Below are 19,213 nucleotides of genomic sequence, written 5' to 3' on the forward strand. Positions count from 1 at the left end.
TGTGAAAACAAAGTAAGTTACTTATTTGAAAAAGTCAGATATTTTGTTGTAAATTTAAAAGTAATGCATTACTAGTTACTGAAAAAAGTACTCTGATTACGCAACTTGCGTAACTTGTAATGCGTTACCCCCAACATTGCCTGTAATACTGCAAGAAATGTATTCAGACTTTAAACTAGAGAAATTGTAAGCAAGGTAACTGAAGGCATAGGGCCTACATTACTCAACTTTTAAAACGTGAACAGATTTTAAAACACGAGGCATCATACACTTATCAACTTTGTAAACGGTTACAGAGAAAATCACTGAATGACTGAGGATCACGCTATTTTAAGGTAATTCTAAAATCTAAAACATATGATACAATAAACAATAATGTAATTATTATGCATTTTCTGGAGGGCACAGTCTTCAAAATAAGACACGGCAATAGCTAAAAATTGGAATCTGTGCCCATCATACACTACGCTATTTTCCATGAAACTCCAGCTCACCAAAATCTGCAGACTGACAATGGATTTGATTCTGGAAAATGTCTGGCAAATTGGCAGAGAGCCTTTTGTGTAAATGCAAGGTGGAAACATAAGGCAGGAAAACTGGATTGCAGATGGAGCCATAATCTTGTGGGCTGCACTCCGACATTAGTTGCAACTTAAAGTCCCTATCAAACTCCTTTTCTGATCCCATTCCCCTCTCCTAGCACTTCTTGTCTCTACTTAGCTAAGGCAAAAACGTCCCCAAAAAGTATGTATAAAAAATTATCCCAGCATCAGACCATAGTAACATTACCGGAATTAGTACTATCCCAGCAGGCACAGGACGTCAATATATAGTCAGGTTGACGCTGGACATGACGTCGGACAGACAGACATCAGACTATTTGACGCCAATTTGACATTTACTTAGCGATGGATTTTGGTTACACAACCTAAAACAACAAATATCAGTGTCAGCTGACGTCGGTATTAGACGTTGAATTGACATTGAATTTTGGTCACCTGGTGTCGCAACGGAAATGTAACCAAATATCAACGTCTTATGACATTGTGTGCCTGCTGGGATAAGATCCGATGCTGTGAAACGTGTGCCGTAACAAAATAACCTCCCCTCGAGAACCCCCCACTCTTTATTTATTGTGTTATCTTCTTATAAACATTTGCATATGGTACTGCTAAACTGATGGATTTTGCGGTTTGCATGGATGGCGAGTAGCTCTTCAGTCTTAATATCATCCAATTAGAAGCCAGTGACCTTTATGTAAATCTCCATCAAATGTGTGTCTGTGAATTCAGGAAAGCTCTGGCAGTCCAAACAAGCAAAATCCAACTATTTTGACTCTCAATTGCCAGAAAAATCAGAATCTCTGGCCCATTTATACCTGGTATTAAGATACATTTTGGTTGATCCAATCACAAGTCAGCAACAGGCTAAATACAGGGGTAAACCAAGTCCAAACTGATTTGCACTTGTCCACTTTCAAGTGCATTCGAAGGTGGTTGAAAATTCAAGTGTCCACATTGCATTTGTAGTGCCACATTTGAACTGAGAACAACCACAAAAATAAGAGTTTAAACTTTACCGGTTATGTCCAGTTTAAATAAGTATCCGATTGAATGAACTGTATTTTTTCTCCCATTTTTGTTTTTCTTGTATGCTTTACCAACACACAGTAACACAGTGAGATCAGAGACCCTGCCCTCAACATCCAATCACAAGTGTTCAGAAGAGACGCATTTGAGATTCATTTACTACCAGGTGTAAATGGAGATGTGTCTCCCTTGACCACTTGTGATCGGATCAACCGAAATGCAAGTAAAACCAGGTGTAAAGGTGCCTCAATGTGGAAGACCGTCTCGCTATTCCCCATCCCCCAAGATTCAGAGCGCTGAGTGAAGCCTCTTGCGAGTGATAAACAGAAGTCGCCACACTCTAAACGTCCCTCACACTGCCTCCTGTCCAGGCGTCTGAAACAGATGGACCGGGAGAGTCCATGTGCCTCACACATTTCCATTTTTGACCGTGCCTGCAGTGGTCCTCCCAAAATAACCCCCATTCCTCACGACCTTATATGTGCAAGGCCTCAGCAAGGCTACAGTCTGGGGGAGAAGCACAAATCCAGGCCACACGAGACACGCCGTTGTCCCATCATTGCTTTGTGGTTGTTGTGGTTGTCTCCTGTCTTGCTATGCATCTCACAGAACTAGATCAGGAGTGTTTGCTACACCTTTTTTCATACCTAGACAAGGACAGTCGCCGCAGTCTGTCCCTAACCTGCGTACGACTAAGACAGGTCTTCCTGGACCCACAGCTGTGGACGCTACTTCACTTCAGGTCTCCGTGCGAGCTGAGGAGGGACAACTATGTTCTGGGCCCTTCGCTAAGGTACCTGACTGTATGCTGGCACTCGAGCAGGGTCAAAGTGTGCAACATTGAGGACTGGATGAAGACCACATTCCAGAAGGACCTCTGCAGGAAGCACGAGAGCCTCGTCAATGACTTCCTGGAGCGTGTTTGCCACATGTGAGTGTTTCTGTTTTTCTTGGCCTCAACATTCATTTTGTCATTGGTTTGATCTTGGACAGGCAGATGTTGCTACCCTGATATATTTAGACAGATGAAGTAATCTTAATGAATCCCACATCCAGTTTTATTTTTAAAAGAATAGTAATGGCACCAAAATTAAGTTTCCGTGATCGTTTACTGACCCTTGCGTTTTCCAAACTGTCAAAGAAGAATGTTTGCATAGATCTGTCCCATTGTAAACAACAGTATCCAATGGCATTCAAATGGTGTAAAATATAAACTATTAGCATAAACTTTGTCCAAAAGCAATATGTCCAATTTGTGTGACAAATTCAAATTTTTGTAGTTTTTGCCATAGTGCTCGAATCTCATTTGCGCTTGCATATTTTCAAACTTGGTGCATAAAGCTGCGTTGACCCTAGGTTTTACATCAGTGACACCAAATCACATTGGATTTTTGTTTCATAACTGATCATGACCTGTCGAGTTCGATATGCACAAGAGCAAATGAGATTTGAAAGCTATGGTGGAGGGAATGATTGTCAGTAAACAATAACTTGAAGTCACCATGAAATCAAAATGGACATTGCTTATATTTCGGGTAATGCTGTGTGATGTGTTTATTATAAATGCGCACATCATGTGCACAGTATTTTTTTAACTCTTTAATCAAAAACATGCACATCCTTTCCCCATTGCAACAATGTCTCTTCTCCGATGACTTGCAAACTGGAATGTTTTTCCAAGAGCCTGATGTGTTTCAATCCATAACCTCCAGCAACCTGTTACTCACATGAGATTGCAGCGATTTGCAAATGAAAAATATCAAATAAATTCCCAATGGATGAAATCAAGTCTAGTTTTTTTTTTCTCATTCGAGAAAAGACTCACATTTTCCGCTTCATGCTGACTTAATTTTTTTGTACTGCTTCTACAGACTTCATAGTGACTACTTTTATGATGCTTTTATAGTGTTTATATGGTTTTTTGGACCTTGAAAACATCTAGTAACTGCTTTTGTTGTATGGAAAAGAGCAGCTTGAACATTCTTTGAAAAATCAGCTTTTGTGTTCCCCATTTGAAATAAGTCAAACAGGTTTGGAACGACATGAGGGTGATTAAATAATGACATTTTTGTAAGAACTAACTCTTCAAGTCACAAAATCATCAAAATATTTTAAACTCATGGTAAAACAAGTCGCAATTTAATGTTTATGAACTCTATCTGGCTTAGGAAGGAAATAAAATGTAATCCCTATATTAAAGATTGTAAATGGAAGCAAAGGCACTGCAATTTTAAACATTTTCTGCAACAACTGGCCCATCAGACCACACCACAGACCCTTCAGTCAACAGGAAGCTGTGGGACCGTCACCCAAAGTATGTTTTACCACAATTATTTAAAGAACAGAGTAATACGCCAACCATTCATCCTTTTGTTTTTGTGTGTTAACAGCATTACTCATTTACCAGGTTCTGTTATGAGTTGAGGAGGTTTGCATGAGTACAGAGCGTTCAGCAATTAGAAACGTCTGTTTTCAAGGAACACGGATACTTTAGGACGTAGCATGATGTTTTTTTAAGGAAAAGACGTCAGTATGGTGGGAAGCTTAAACGTACTTCAGCATGAGCGTTCCTCACGTAGCCATTTAACTCTGCCAGTGTTAGTCTAATGGGGATCTGCTCAAACCTCCGTTCCTTAAACGTTCATCAGAAACACATTTTAGCTTCAAGCAAGCACGTCATCACAGTCTTCCACCGATAGATGCGGCTTGTGTTCGAAGCATGCTGAGGCTGGGAATGCAGTTTGCCTCAAGTTTTGAGTGACACGAGGTCTGTGGAGTAGCATGCAGTGCACAGCTGAATTATCCTCTGGAGTTTTAAGGGAAGATCTGTACAGCCTCTTCCAGGCAGCCAATAATAACGGGAGACGTGATGGAGCTCTGCGGTTTCTCCCGCTGCTGTTTTGCACAGTAACCTCACTTATGAGCAAAAAAGAAACTCTGTGATTTGGCAAAACACTCTTAAAATAATAAAAAAAAAAAGGTTTCTTCTTTGCATCACCCTCAGATAAGAGCCAGACTTTACAGTTATTGATCTGAAGAACGTAGTATGAAACATTAAGAACTTTTTCCATCTCTAAAGAACCATTTAGATTAGAAGGTTTTGAATTTTTTTAATGTTATAGGTTCCTCAGGTCAGTGTTTTGGTTGGTTCTTTAAGGTAACAGTGCACTGACGGTTTCCTCAAGAACAAGATGATAAATGTTTATAGAACACAAAACATATTTGGCAATTGGTACCAATTAAAACCTTTAATTTTAAGTATGAAGGAATAGTGTGAAGACGGATGTTTTTTTTTGACCAGAGATCTGGGGTCTGTACCATGAAGCCGGTTTATCTGGCTAGCCAGGTCATTTTCAGTTTAGTTTGCACCATGGGTTTTAGGAACCATGAAAGTGGCTTGGCTTTTAGCTGCGTTTATTATCATAGTAATTTACATTCCACAGCTAACCTGCTCCGGGGCAGGAAATGGACCAATCAGATGTGAGCAAAGTGACACGTGTCTGACACAAAAAATGTCACTTCCCCAGTTCATCTTGCTCCAAATTAAAGGTCACTAGTACAAAAAAATAAAAAATAAAAAAATGTCTGGCTTTGATGATAATTACTTAGTTAATAGTTATTTTATATGATTTATATAATTATATGATTTACATTATTATTAATCCATTACACACAAGCAATTTTAGTTTAACGGTTATTATAAATCATTTATTTTAAATGAACGTTAATAGATCGTATGTAGTATAAATAAGCTGTAGAATCAATACATAATGCTTTAAAAATGACTAAATCTGACCTTACATGTTCGAGTTGCTGTATATTTCCAACTATATAAACTAACTTAAAAAGTTTCACTTATGACTGCACTGATAAAGCAAGATCATTTCTTTTATTTGTCCTCTTTTACGAACAAGTACTTTTTTCATTGTAAATGCATTTAAATTCATTATATTCTTCAATCTCTTAACCTTTAGCAAAACCTTTAACCAAGGCTCGTGATTGGCTGTTTGCCAGTGATGTCATACATTCATGTGCACGTGCTTCACAAACTCAGGATCAAAGCCTGAGTTGACTAAGAAAGTTGATGATCAGCATCATGGTACCAACAAAGCCGGATTGAAGCGGTTTGGTTTTGTCAACTCGAAACTAATTGTGTAACTCTGAATTTGTTCATCTACCATCATAGTACAGGCCCCTGGAACAACTGATGATGAAATCAGTAAGTTTTCTTCACAGCAATGATATACAAGAACCATTTTGGTTCCCTTAAAACCTTTCAGTGAACAGTTCTTAAAATAACCATTTTTTCCCTTTCTGTGAAGAATATATGATTAAACTGAAGAATCTTTTTTTGCACAATTAAAGAACCTTTTGTGTAATTGAAAGGTTCCATGGATATTAAAAGTTCTCAATGGAACCACAGAACCTTTATTTTAAAGATTATATGGTTGTTTTTGTCTTTATGTTCATTAGAGGCTCTTCAGATCAGCATGCCATTTTCTGATCCGTCTTAAGAATCAGTAGACAAGATCTGAAGTGTACAAAGGACTTTGAAGAGGTTCTCACACCAGGGTGCAAAATTCTCCAAAGAACCAAAGCCAACTCAAGATGGTTATTGAGGGTTCTTAAAAGGGTTCTTTTGAGGTTAAGAAGTTTTTGATGTTACATTGTGGGTTCATCGGTGCAGTGCCAGTTGTTCTTTGACCAGAGAAAATTGGAGCCACACATGATGAAATTGGAGAGAAGCAGAAATACGTTCCTCAGAGTGAAGTCCCTCCCTTGTGAGCTCTCCTCTCGTGATTTGCATTGGCAGGTGGAGCCTACAATCAGTTCTTTGTTGATGAGGGTGGAATGCACATGTGCGTCGCAGTCTCTGTGCACTGTGTGTGTGTTTCTGTCTCGCTCACTTTCCTACAAAGACACACACACACTTGCTGACGCCATTGTGGCAATACATTTCAGCTGCAGGAAAATGTATAAAACACTAAGCGCCTGGGGAAGAGACAGTCTCAGATGGTGTCATTAAGTTCATGCAGGGATCTAGTTTTATTCTTCAAATAAAACTTTTATTTTCTTTTTCTTTCTTGAACACCTTTTGCCAACTTACTCTTGGCATCTATTAAAATTGAGAACCAAATTCAGATGAAATTGTCACAGCCAAAAATGAACACAAAAAATAATGGTTTCCTACCTAGAATATTTGGTAACACTTTAGTATACACTTTAGACTAATTCTAACTATTAACTAGTTGCTTATTAGCATGCCAATTATTAATATATTGGCTGTTTATTAGTACTTATAAAGCACATATTCTGCATGACCATATTCTGAATCCCTAATTCTACCCAATACCTAAACTCAGTGGCGGATTTAGTGAATTGGGGGCCCCAGGCAAATATAGGAATGGGGCCCTATACATTTGCACACATTTACCTAGATCAACCTTGAGGTTCCTTTTTTGTCGTGATGCTTGCTGCTGCACAATGGTGCCCCACAGGTTGAGCTCAATGTTTCTACATTTTTCATGTACATGTAACAATGGGATTCTTTCATTTACATTTACATTTATTCATTTAGCAGACACTTTTATTCTTTCATGTTGTATGGACCACGAAATAGCAATTGATTTACCGTTGAGATACAAGCTTTAATAAAAAAACAAAATAAATTATAAAATGATAAACCTCACAACTGAACCTTTAAACCATTTTTTAAAGAAAAGGGATGAGTCAGAAGTATAAATTATTATATTATTTAAAACGGGTTTATGTGGGTGGATTTTTGCATTGGTCTGAACAAAAACTGCAGACTGATTATTGAAAATGACTAGTAGGAGGTGCTTTTGGAATGTCAGAAATATAGCGGTTTCCCCCGGTAACGGCTGTAAACAAAGCAGCGCTCAGCTCATAAATGATACTTTATCAGGTAAAATGAAAATGTCATCGAAACTTTTCTGAAGACTATTGGTTCCGACAGGTTTTGCACGCATATGTTTTAAGTAAAATTTAAATGCGGAATTAAGTCAAATGTACTTAACTAAGTTATCTAAAATTAGTAAAGGAAATAAGTACATTTAACGTGGCCAGGTAGAGAATTATTTTAAGTTTACCCTACAATACTCAAGTACATTTCACTCAGTCATGGTTTGTAAACTTTACTCAAACAACATAGCACTGAAGAAAAAAATGCCTATAAAGCATGTGGTTAAGTTACAAGCAGGTATGTAAGCAAGTAGACTGCTCGTTATTAAATTTAAGGTAATATGTTGACTCAATATAGTTATTAAATGAATGAACACAGAGACCTGAATACTTGGCACATGATACACAATGACGGTGACAATCAGTGAATAGTGTTTGAGAATGAATGGGTCATTTTGAGTAAAAAATGAACTCAAGATGTCACAAAACAGCAAGTTACTTAACCCAACAACAAAAGCAACCACAAAACAGTGTAAATACATCTCGAAAACAGCAAAAAATGTTTTATTAATTATTAATTATTCATGCCCAAGTGCATGATGGGAACAACAGGATCATGAAGTTGATATTTACTTAAACAATATTTGTAAAAATAACAAACAGTTCCAAGTAAAATATACTTATAAGTTCAAACTTTAAATTCTACAAGCTTAAATTGAGTACTAATATTGAATTTACTATTTTATTTAAATTCTTGCCTGAACTCAATTATTTAATGTAGAAATCACTTTTGTTTTTCTGTAGTATTTACTTCACCACAAAATCATTTTTATCAGTGATACCAGGTTCATATACTTCTCTTTCTTTGCCTTGAGCAATTTATTTACACAAACCTGTTTACATTTTCACACGACAGGGCAGCTAACTTCTTCTGAACATGCAAAATGTACATTTATTATTTATTATTTGTTTGCCTCTCTGTGCCACATACTGTATTTTGATGCAGCTAAATTCTCAATAAAATTGTTTTCATTAACCCATTAAGACTACATAACCAGCTCTTCCTTCCAAGATGTTAATCTGCTCAAAAATCCTGATTTATAATCGTGTCGTCGTCTGATGAACTCAAATAGGCTACACATAAGATAAAGACAATAGCTGTGCTGTGATTTTGGCTATACTTGCATGTAAAATTAGAGAAGCAACATATCTGTGTTTTAACTGAAAGCGCAGCTCCTTTCAGCTGCTCGCTTAGAGAGAGAGGTGTGTGCGTGCTGGGAAAGAGAGACCTTGAGCTCGTGCGGCAGTCAGCTTCAGATGCATTATATTTTCATTTGCTACAAGCAGGATATACAAGAAGCACGTTCAACTCAGACACGCAGACGGTTGTCTTGGTCAGTGTTGGGGAGTAACTAGTTACATGTAACGAAATTACGTAATTTAATTACAAAATAAAAGTAATTGTAATCAGTTACAGTTACTTAGTAAAAATGTGTAATTAAATTAGGCTAGTTACTTATGAAAATGTTAAGGATTACAAAGGGGGTTACATCTGATTTTTTTCACACACACCCCACATACAGATTTAATTGACTTCTTTCATAAATTGCAGTGACTGCTCTAAAATATGAAACACCAATGTTTCAGAAGTTTATAACATGCTTATCCGATAACTCTTATATTTCCTATATGGGTTTATGTATATGTTTTATTTTTTTTTTAGATTAACTCTTTTTTTTTTTGTAAGGCATTGTTAGATCCAGTGTTTCCTGTCATAGCTATGCAAATATTTGATTTCAAAAACAGTATCATTGCTATTAAATTATTTCTTGTTATGATTTTAAATCTGTATACCTTTAAATCTGCATGATTTTAAAGTAAGTCTGATTTTGTGGTGGTTGTGCTTCAAAGGGGACATCGGATGCCCATTTTCCACAAGGTGGTATGATTCATTAGGGTCTTCTTGAAATGGTCTCAGTGGTCGTGTAAAACAACACCCTTTTTACCCTGTCAAAAACAGCTCTGTTCACAGGTACTCGTTTCAGTGCATATCTCTTTACATGCTAATGAGCACTGCTCACCCCGCCCCTCTCTTCTGTGGAAGTGATCCATCCTTGAGTTTTAACTTTTTAACAAAACCTGCCTTGAACTGTCCCTCATTCAGAAGTCTGGAGTAAAATGATTTGCGCAGCCAGACATAAACTAATTTAGTGAAAGTGAAGTGAAGTGACATGTGGCCAAGTATGGTGACCCATACTCAGAATTTGTGCTATGCATTTAACCGATCCAAGTGCACACACACAGTAGTAAACACACACACACACACACACACACACACATATACACCGTGAACACACACCCGGAGCAGTGGGCAGCCATATTGCTGCGGCGCCCGGGGAGCAGCTGGGGGTTTGGTGCCTTGCTCAAGGGTCTCACCTCAGTCATGGTATTGAAGGAAGAGAGCGCTGGTTATTCACTCCAAAATCAAAATGGCTTGATAATTGAGACTGTTTAGGTTTTTGGGAGATCAAAAAAAGGAGTGAATTTCTATCATTGTAGGGTGGTTGTGTCCACAAACTGCTAAGACACATTTATATGCAAATGAAGATATTTTTCATCCAATGTCTCCTTTAAAATGAAAATATTATAATCTTAATTCAAGTGATAAAGGATTTCGAAAGTCTGACAGCAATCAGTGTTGAGCACTACTGTAAGGTTAACCCTGTCTGGTTAACATGTTTGAAAATGATTAACAGTCGAAAACATTTGAAATTTAGAAAAGTAATCAAAAAGTAATCAAATGTAATCAGTTACATTACTTTAATAAAGTAATTGAAAAGTTACACTACTTATTACATCTTAAGTAGGGTAACATGTAATCTGTAACCTATTACATTTCCAAAGTAACCTTCCCAACACGTGGTAATAAACACCGTAAACAGCAAGCGTTCGCATGTCCGCACTTAATGCACATCTCATATATGAAAATAATTTTAGGCAGCCCTTGGCTTTTGGGGGCCTGTAAATCTCAAAAAGACAACAATTTGACCGCTTTGATCTCCTGTAGACCTTTGGCTCCAAAATGTGTGCATTTGTTACAGATGTTACAGATGCATGATGAATAAAACCATTTCTGAAAACAGGCTATTAGAAACCAAAAAAATTAAGAAAATAAAGAACGCAACTACATTTGACCACATCCATCTTCTGTGTGGGACTTTTTCTGTTGACGTTCATTAAGGCCGCTTCAGGGAAAAGAAGTCTCCAGCCTCAGTCCTACAGCCCTAGACACACCCTCCACAGCGTCCCAAATGTGACATTAGTCTCTTGAAAGACTACTGTCACTGTGATGACTCTATGAGTTCAAAGAAAAAGCGCTGAATCAAAATCCTGGTAAATTACCGTCGTGCCACGTGTGGGATGTCTACAGAGGCCGTATCCACATGGGGAAAGTTCACGGTTTGTGATATGGAAAATATTAGTAGGGTTTTGGCTCCCCACACCCAGCTTCGTTCTCAGAAGCTAAGTAAAATAAGACTTAGTTAAGTCTTTGTTAGTTTTTCATTAAGCCTGTTTGATGGAAATGCCTTTAAAAAAACCAAAGCAAACAAAACATCTGCACAAGAGAAGGGTGGAGCTACCAGAGGAAGGCATGCTTATGTAACCGGGGATGATGCGACGCATATATCTGGTGTGTTTACTTCATCTGGCCAGCTCTGAAAGCTCCTCCCGCTCAAACACAATGGCTGAAAGCTGCTCCGGCAGAAACTAACTAACCGATCCCTGAGGCTTTGAATTCTTGGGAGCTTCTCTCATCCTTCCTCTCCTGCTGATCCCTTTATCAGACCGTCTGTGTCACCGATGGCCGTCTGCGATAATAAAAGCAATGGCACGTGTAGTGTGAGATCCGCCCCATGGCCAGGGTTATTGGGACAGTGCTCATAACACTTACAGGCGGCTGGAATGTGCCGGTCTCACATGTGGTTAAGTGGTAAGATTATGTAAGAGTTTATATAATCTGCATCAGTAAACGTGAATGACATCTCAAAGCTACAGCCATTAGCTCGCTCCGTGTGAGCGTGTGTGACCCCGTGTGAGTCCACCAGCAGGCTGCAGCAGAGGAGAATCACGGACACGCAGAAGGGCGACTCGCCAGTAGCCGGTGCAGAAGGTTCCTGCTGCCCGAGCTCGCTGGTGTGGGCATGAGAAACGACTCGGCTTTCAGCTGGTGCTATTTAGCAAGAGCACCAGCTGTGTTTATGTGGCAAAAACAGCTGATACAGCACACACTGACTTAGGGAATGGTTTTTGTTATGCTATGCTTTGTATAATACCATGCAAATGCATGATGGGGCTACATAAATTACTGCCTAAAGTCTTGGGTTACAGTTACTATGTTGCAATATGTGTCAATTACTGTCTATTGACAACACCTTTATTATACAGTCTACCATTTTATGTGTCCCCCGAGGAGTGAAAAGCATTTGTAATGCGGTAAGCTAGTGTGTTTTCCAACCAGTTAATTTCTGACGGCCAATTTTCTTACAAGCAATCATTACATATGTGAAATTCATAATCTATTTTTTCACTGTCTAATTACTTAAAGGTGTCTTTCTTGATGAAAATACTTTCTTTGATACTAGATTAATATGACGAGACAAGTATAGCTACGCTGTTTGTGAATGATTTCCCAAAAAAGAAACGAAAAATTAAGTCTAAACATTGTATTTCTATGACATTTTCAAAACATTTTTCTGTTGTTTGATAATTGACCGTCCACAAAGAGTTTGATTGACAGGCAATCTGACCAATCATAACGCCGAATCCACCATTTTGCCCTGACAAACAAATCAGACAAGAGAATAGATTAACTCTGGTGGACTTAAACTTGAAAAATTGTTTATTGATGTCTTTCCGCGGTTGAAATAAAATACGTTTTCATGTTTATTTCGTGCTATAACTAGTAAATATGAAAAGACGATCGGTTCACGTGTGCCGCTTGAACAGAGGCGCTACAACGATCTGTCACGACACATTAAAGAGCCACAAAACGGTATTTCTTAAAAAAATGACAAAAGCTGAGACCATGTTTCATACTTAAAGTAACCTGATCTGTCTTGTCTGTCACCGCATTGTGAGTTTACTCTTTGCTCCGCAATGAATTTATCACTGCATGAGAATATGATGTGTAGTGTGAGAGCAGCGTTGTTTGTTGGACATAGCAACAGGAACTAAGGAGGGCGGGTTTTTGTGAAGGGTCAATTCGGACCAGCCTGACACAGCAACACGGGCTTAACCACTGGGGTGAGTTTGGGGCGGAGCTATGTGTTTGTTTAACCAATAGCAGATGGCTGAGCATTCAAGAAACCTGTTTGAATGTTGTTGATTCTATCAGTGCGTTTAATAAAATATTAAATTATGTAATAATTTTCTTAAGTCTGTAAGTGCGTGTTTTTGGTTAAAGTACTTAAGAAGAATTACTAAAGATTTTTCTTTGATGCAAATGTAATATGCAGAGACAAGTCTAAGGGTGAATCCCATTTCTCTGTCTTACCCCTTCCCCTTAGTTTTGCTGCTCACGTGAGAGTAAGGGCTATCCCAATTCTCGCTTTGATCGAGGGTAGGGCTAAGGGAAGTGGTAGATACCCCTTAAAACCAAGCATTTTCACGAGCTTACTTGAAACCAAGGGGTACCCAGAACACACTGCGCAACCGGCAACAATGGCGGCCAGATCATCAAGTATTCAAGTATTTTCGGCTTAAATAATTTATTTAAAAATTACGACAGTCTTGTTTTGTGCTCTAGACAGTCCTGTACATATATATTTGCAACCATGTTCTTAATTGAAATGTTTAAAAAAATCGCTAGTTTGCTACACTAACGTTACATTGCTGAGTTGCACAACAGTCCCGCAGACTAGCCTTGAATGGACTCCATGCATGTCTACAGTTTTAACAAGTTTGTAAAACGATCCAAAGTTTGTGGTCAACACTTGTCGGCTCTGGTGACGTAGCAGCCAGCTAGCGACGGTGTATGATGACGTAACCGTAACCAAGTGGTGTCTCATTTCATAGGGGTATGTTTCACCTCTAGTGCTTACCACTCGATTTCGAGGGACAAGGGCTAGGGGTAAGACGAAGGGGTAGGGGAAGGGGTAAGACAGTGAAATGGGATTCACCCTAAGTCATTGTTGATTCCAAACACTGTCTCTGTGGCATTTTCAAAACATTTCTCTATTGTTTGAGAATTCTGACCAGCATTACTCAGCAACACAGGCTCAACCAATGGGGTGAGTTTGGGGTAGAGCTGTGTTTGTTTGACCAATAGCAGACAGGAGAGCATTCGATGAAACCTGTTTGAATGGTTTTGATTGTATTGCCACATTTAATATGATCTTTACAATTCAATTAAGTTCTCTGTCACTTAATGCAGTTTTGAATGTGTGTATTTAAAAAAATTACATTATTCAAGTCTAAAATGCAAAGACGACGGTAAGTTAGTTGCTTTTAAATTGAATCCCACAAAAAGTCTTTCAAAACATTGTTCTTTGTTTGAAAAGACCTGACCAGCCTGCATAGCAACACTGACTCAACCAATGGCATGAGTTTGGGGGTGGGGCTGTCAGTATAATCGACCAGTGACATACAGGGGGCGTGTTCAAGGAAACCTGTCTGAAAACAAGCAGCATTGAAATTATTCAACACAGACTGTTGTTTGTTATTAATTCACTTGTTCAATCTACACCAGCCTGAAACCAACATGCATGCACTGCATATTGCACTTTTCAATTATTATTCCTGTCTATCAGCATGCCAAAATTATTTATTTTTTGTTGTTGTTGTTGTTTTAGGTGTCCAAATCTACTCTCGCTGACTCTGTCTGGATGTGGGCACATTACGGACCGTGATGTTATTAACGCGCTACAAAGCTGCAGGAGGCTACACAGCCTTAGTCTAGAAAACTGCACTCGGATGACTGACTCTGTCCTTCAGGCTGTTGTGGACCACGGCCACAGTCTCACAGACGTGAGGGTGGACTTCTGTCGTAACGTGACCCAGGCAGGGCTGCAGGAGGTCAGGGACAAGAGACCAGAAGTGCACCTGAGCGCGTTACACAGTGCCGATATGATTCCAGACAGCAAGCCTGAGGAGAAAACACAGATCAGGAGAGCTCTGCAGAAGTTCTTGATCTTCTCCTGACAGCTAGAGGCTACCTAGAGACCTCGTGTCAAATTGAGGTTCACAGCACTGTCCAGTGCAATTATGGTCCAGTTTTGTTTTTTCACTGTTTCTTTTGTAATTTCAAGTTTCCATGAAAGTCAGTCTTCATCTCGGAAGTTTTCATTCCAGTTTCATTTTCCTTGTTTACATTCAGTCTTCCAACCTTTCTACTATTTTATTTTATCACCAAAATTCATTCTCCTTTCAAACTCATTTTTTGTTTCTTCTCTGGGTTGTTTTTCATTTGTTTGTTTGTTTGACAATTTGGCTCCCTGAAATGACTCAGCGGTCAAGTACACAGTACAAAGACTAAGTATTCAATATGCAGGGCAGTGGCCCAGTCCAAAAATTTCAACCAAATATTAGGTTTTGATAATAAAACATTTGCAAACTCTGTGAAAGACAGTATTTATTAAAAGCACAGCATGTTTTGGTTGCATAATCTAGGTTAGTTCTGGAACAACTCATAGCTGGTTATCCTCATTGCGGGTTTTGGACTTCCTCCTAATTATGCAAGAACAATATTTGACAGAGCACAGGTTTACATACAGCCTTTCTGCATGACATTTATTAAGCAATAAGGTACAAGAGGCCATACTACATTGTGAATATAATATATATATATATATACACAGTATATAGGAATAACACACCAGAGGTACAATATTCACTATACACCATGGCATTACGTGCCTTACTGCATTTATTATTTATGCATTTAGCGGATGCTTTTATACAAAAGAGGAACAAAGCATTGTTATCACTTCTGTAAAACTATATTTCATTAAGAAAATTAATTAATTCATCCTGTATTATAAAACCGTTGTTTGCTCATTGGTCAAAGCAGCATTTCATCCATACTAAAATACACAGTATAAGAAAACCTAGCTACCCATAGAGACCAAATATTAACCTCAGATAACTGAGATCTCTTATATATCTCAATAATCTTCTTCTTAGGTCCTTCTGTGCTACAAGGCACATTGGGCAGCAAGCAAATTCTACTGATAGCGATTGGCAGCATGAGATTCAACTTCTTCCCATTTAACGCCAGCTCGCTTTAAATCCTCTTTGAATGTTCTTCGCCAGGTCTTCTTTGGCCTTCCTCGCCTTCGCCGTCCACTGGGCGGCATCCATGCCATTGCAATTTTTGCCAGGCGTTGTCCTGGTTGCCGCAGGATGTGACCTGTCAAAACTCAGTTATACCAAGGAATACATTTTCTATAGGAGAATGATGAGAACTTAATGTATTTGCAATGTGCATGTCTTTTTAAGATATGCAATATAAATACATTTCAGTATAAATACATTCCATATTTTACATGGCATATTAGCATTGACATTGTCCCATATATTCAACTCTGTGAATGCATAAGGTAATTTGGGGATTTTTCTACTATCATGCATTTTTAGACATCCTACTTCATTTGAAATACTTTAGATGAAATGAGTTTCAAGGAAAAACATTTTTGGACACAGAATATTTCTTCACCAATTTGCTAAATTGCTTGGCAACAAAAAAGCTATGTTTAGACTTATTAACTGTATTACTTACAAGTTATTCCAGCTATTAATAAATTAAACATTGGTGCCTTTTATCATATTGCTGTTTTATAACAGCAATAATCTTTTATAGCTATATTTTGTCACAGCTTTATCAAAGCATCAGGACCGGAACTATCTGTTTTATAACAATATTTGCAGGCTTTGTGCAGAGGTTTGGATATAAATTAAAGAGCTAATGTAATTTTTATTTTAGAGGACGCAAGGAGACGAGCTGTAGCTATCTTGTCTTAAAGGAGAGTTATGACCTAAAGCCTGCACAGAGTTATTTGAGGCCATGTTGGACGTCTTCCAGCGTTGTGATTAGAAACATATTATGTAAGAGCTGTAGAGTGTAGAAGTAGGTTTGCCAGTGTCTGTGTTGTCCACGTGACCATGCTATTTTGCGTCGTAATTGCAGCGAAAATAGATGTTCTTGCCTCTTGGAGTCACAGAATTTGTTCTTCCTCGATTATGCCTGTTTGACCTTTTTCAAGTGTATGTAATTCAGTCAAACACACAAGTAGAGTTTCCTCAACTCCTCAGGGCATCATCAAGGCTGCATGAAGAACAATCGCACATTCTGTCCCTAAATAGTCCGTAATATTATTGGAGATATATTTAGAAAAACAAAATAATCTGTAATGTGTCTTAACAGAAAGTCCCTTGTTTCAAAGCCAGCGTTCTCCACAGGATGTTCCTCACGATGGATTGAAGGCTGGAGGGTGAAATAATATTGGGATAATTCTTTCTTTCTCTCTCATTCCTGTTATCTGTATCTCTTTCCAACTCTCACTCTCTTTCTTTTGCTCAAGGTTTTGCACTCAAGTTACATAAGGAAAAAAACTCAAGTAATGCCTTTAATTATGTAATGTCATTTATCGTTGTAAAAAAAGCCTGTTATTGTGTACTTGAAATGAAGACGGTTAGATAACATCCGTCTAATCAATGCTTTATAAAAATTCCCATGACCAGGACAACAAGGAGGGCCTGTGACTCGTGGTCCACCCATAAAACTCTCATCTCGGCCCTGTGAAGTCAAGAAATGGTACTGGCCGTGACATTTTGTAAGACTTCGAGAGGTCAAATGAGTGGCAAAACATGATCAGCATGCTGTGATTGCCTAAATCTACTCAATCAGGTATTTCTTTGTTGTGGATGTCAATCCATTCCAAGTGGTTATGTAATCTGGTTAATGTTTCTCAAGCGTTTGATAATGTCAGGGGTCCAGCAAACAGATTTAGAAAGGTGGAAAACTTTAGACACTATTTATGTGCACGATCACGTGTAAGCAATTAGGCAATGGAGCCAAGAAACTGCAGTGGCCTTTCAAAGAAAAAAGTTTTTCACGCTACTAATGCTAGAGTGTAGCCCTTGTATTTTCTCAAAACAGAGAACTAGTTAACACCCAAGGGCAACAGTAAGTTTAGTGTTGATTGGCTGTAGACAGCATTGGGCCGCTAATGTGTGTGATCAGCCTGAAGCTACACTGGTTGCAGTAAACCGTCGGATCTGTGTAGTCTACAATGGGCATGCACAATCTCTGAGGAGGTCATAAAGCACATTGCAACGTCTATTTCTTCTATTTTGTTTTTTAAAAGCTTTCAGCCAATGATGAGTATCAGAAACATCATTTAAAAAGCTATTTTTATTTTGATAGAAAACAATCAAACACCTATCACCCATCTAAAATGTTGTATAGGTAGTAATGGCAGACAAACAGTTGCTAGGTCTTGCAAAAGAGTTTAAACTTACTTAAAAACAGCAAATTCTTGAGCAATCGATGTTTAGGCCTGTTTTTGCAAACTTTGTCAGGTATTCGTAACAAAGTTGTATGAGATGGCAACATATTGTGATGCCAATGTTTGGGTCTTACACACTTTCTCAGGTATTTTTTAGAAGTTCGTAAAAGCCAACATTTAAATACAGCAATGTTACAAACTTACGAACTTCTGGCATTTGTAAAAAAAATAAAAAAGGTCATAAAAGATGGCAACTTAATGAGACATCAACTTTTCGCCTTTGCAAACTTTGTCAGGCATTTTCGAGAAGGTTGTAAAAGGAGGCAACACATAAATACAGCAATGTTACAAACTTTCAAACTTAAGGTATTTGTAAAAAGTTGGCAACGTATTAAAATGCCAATATTTTTGCCTTACCGACTTCAACAGGCATTCACAAAGGGCCTTAGATGCAGCCTTCCAGTATTGAGAAAGCAAGATTTTGGTATTTTAAAGTTAATCAGGCATTCATACAATAAAAATGGTGTAAGAGACAGTAATATATTGAGACAGAAACTTTCAGGCTCACAATCTTCACCAGGCATTCGCAAGAATGTCACAAAAGACAGCAACATATTGAGACAGCTACATTTTGAAGGTCTTAAGACCTTAAAAATGTGAGACAAAGCTCAAAATACCATAACACTGTCTCAATAATAATTTTTTTGGCAGGCATTTGTAAGAATAAGGAAGGTTCATTTAAAATCATTTAATTCTTGCAGATTTTGTCATGCATTATAAGAAGGTCATCTAAATACTATACATTGTCAACGTTTTTACATCTGTAAGACCAAAATGTTGCCATTTTTATTCAACTTCCTTATAAATTCTTTAAAAATGTCATTTGACTTCTTAGCTGTATCTCTTGTGTCTTTGTACTTGTTCATTCTTATGATGAAATAAATTGCAAAAGTCAAGTCATGTCAAGTCACCTTTATTTATATAGCGCTTTTAACAATACAGATTGTGTCAAAGCACTTAAGAGTATCAAATTGGAGGATAGAGTGTCAGTAATGTATGTATGTAATGTAACAAAAGTTACTTTATCACTGTAAAAAATGATCATGATTTTAACGGTAAAAAACTGTGAAAATGCTACAGTAAAAACCTGTTAAATGGTTAACGGTAAGTTCCTGTAAAATTTACAGGGGAAAACCG

The 19,213-nt window shown here is 38.0% G+C and overlaps 1 protein-coding gene across 1 annotated transcript; it reads left to right on the top strand.

Moving 5' to 3' along the window:
* Positions 1 to 2,108: 2,108 nt before the first annotated feature.
* fbxl22 (F-box and leucine-rich repeat protein 22) lies at positions 2,109 to 18,908 on the top strand. The gene is made up of 2 exons (XM_058766552.1): positions 2,109 to 2,520; positions 14,363 to 18,908. The coding sequence occupies exons 1-2, from the start codon at positions 2,186 to 2,188 to the stop codon at positions 14,709 to 14,711; spliced, it is 684 nt and encodes a 227-aa protein (XP_058622535.1). The 5' UTR covers positions 2,109 to 2,185; the 3' UTR covers positions 14,712 to 18,908.
* The last annotated feature ends 305 nt before the right edge of the window (positions 18,909 to 19,213 follow it).

This window comes from Onychostoma macrolepis, chromosome 25, assembly GCF_012432095.1.
Source record: "Onychostoma macrolepis isolate SWU-2019 chromosome 25, ASM1243209v1, whole genome shotgun sequence".
Taxonomy (NCBI): domain Eukaryota; kingdom Metazoa; phylum Chordata; class Actinopteri; order Cypriniformes; family Cyprinidae; genus Onychostoma; species Onychostoma macrolepis.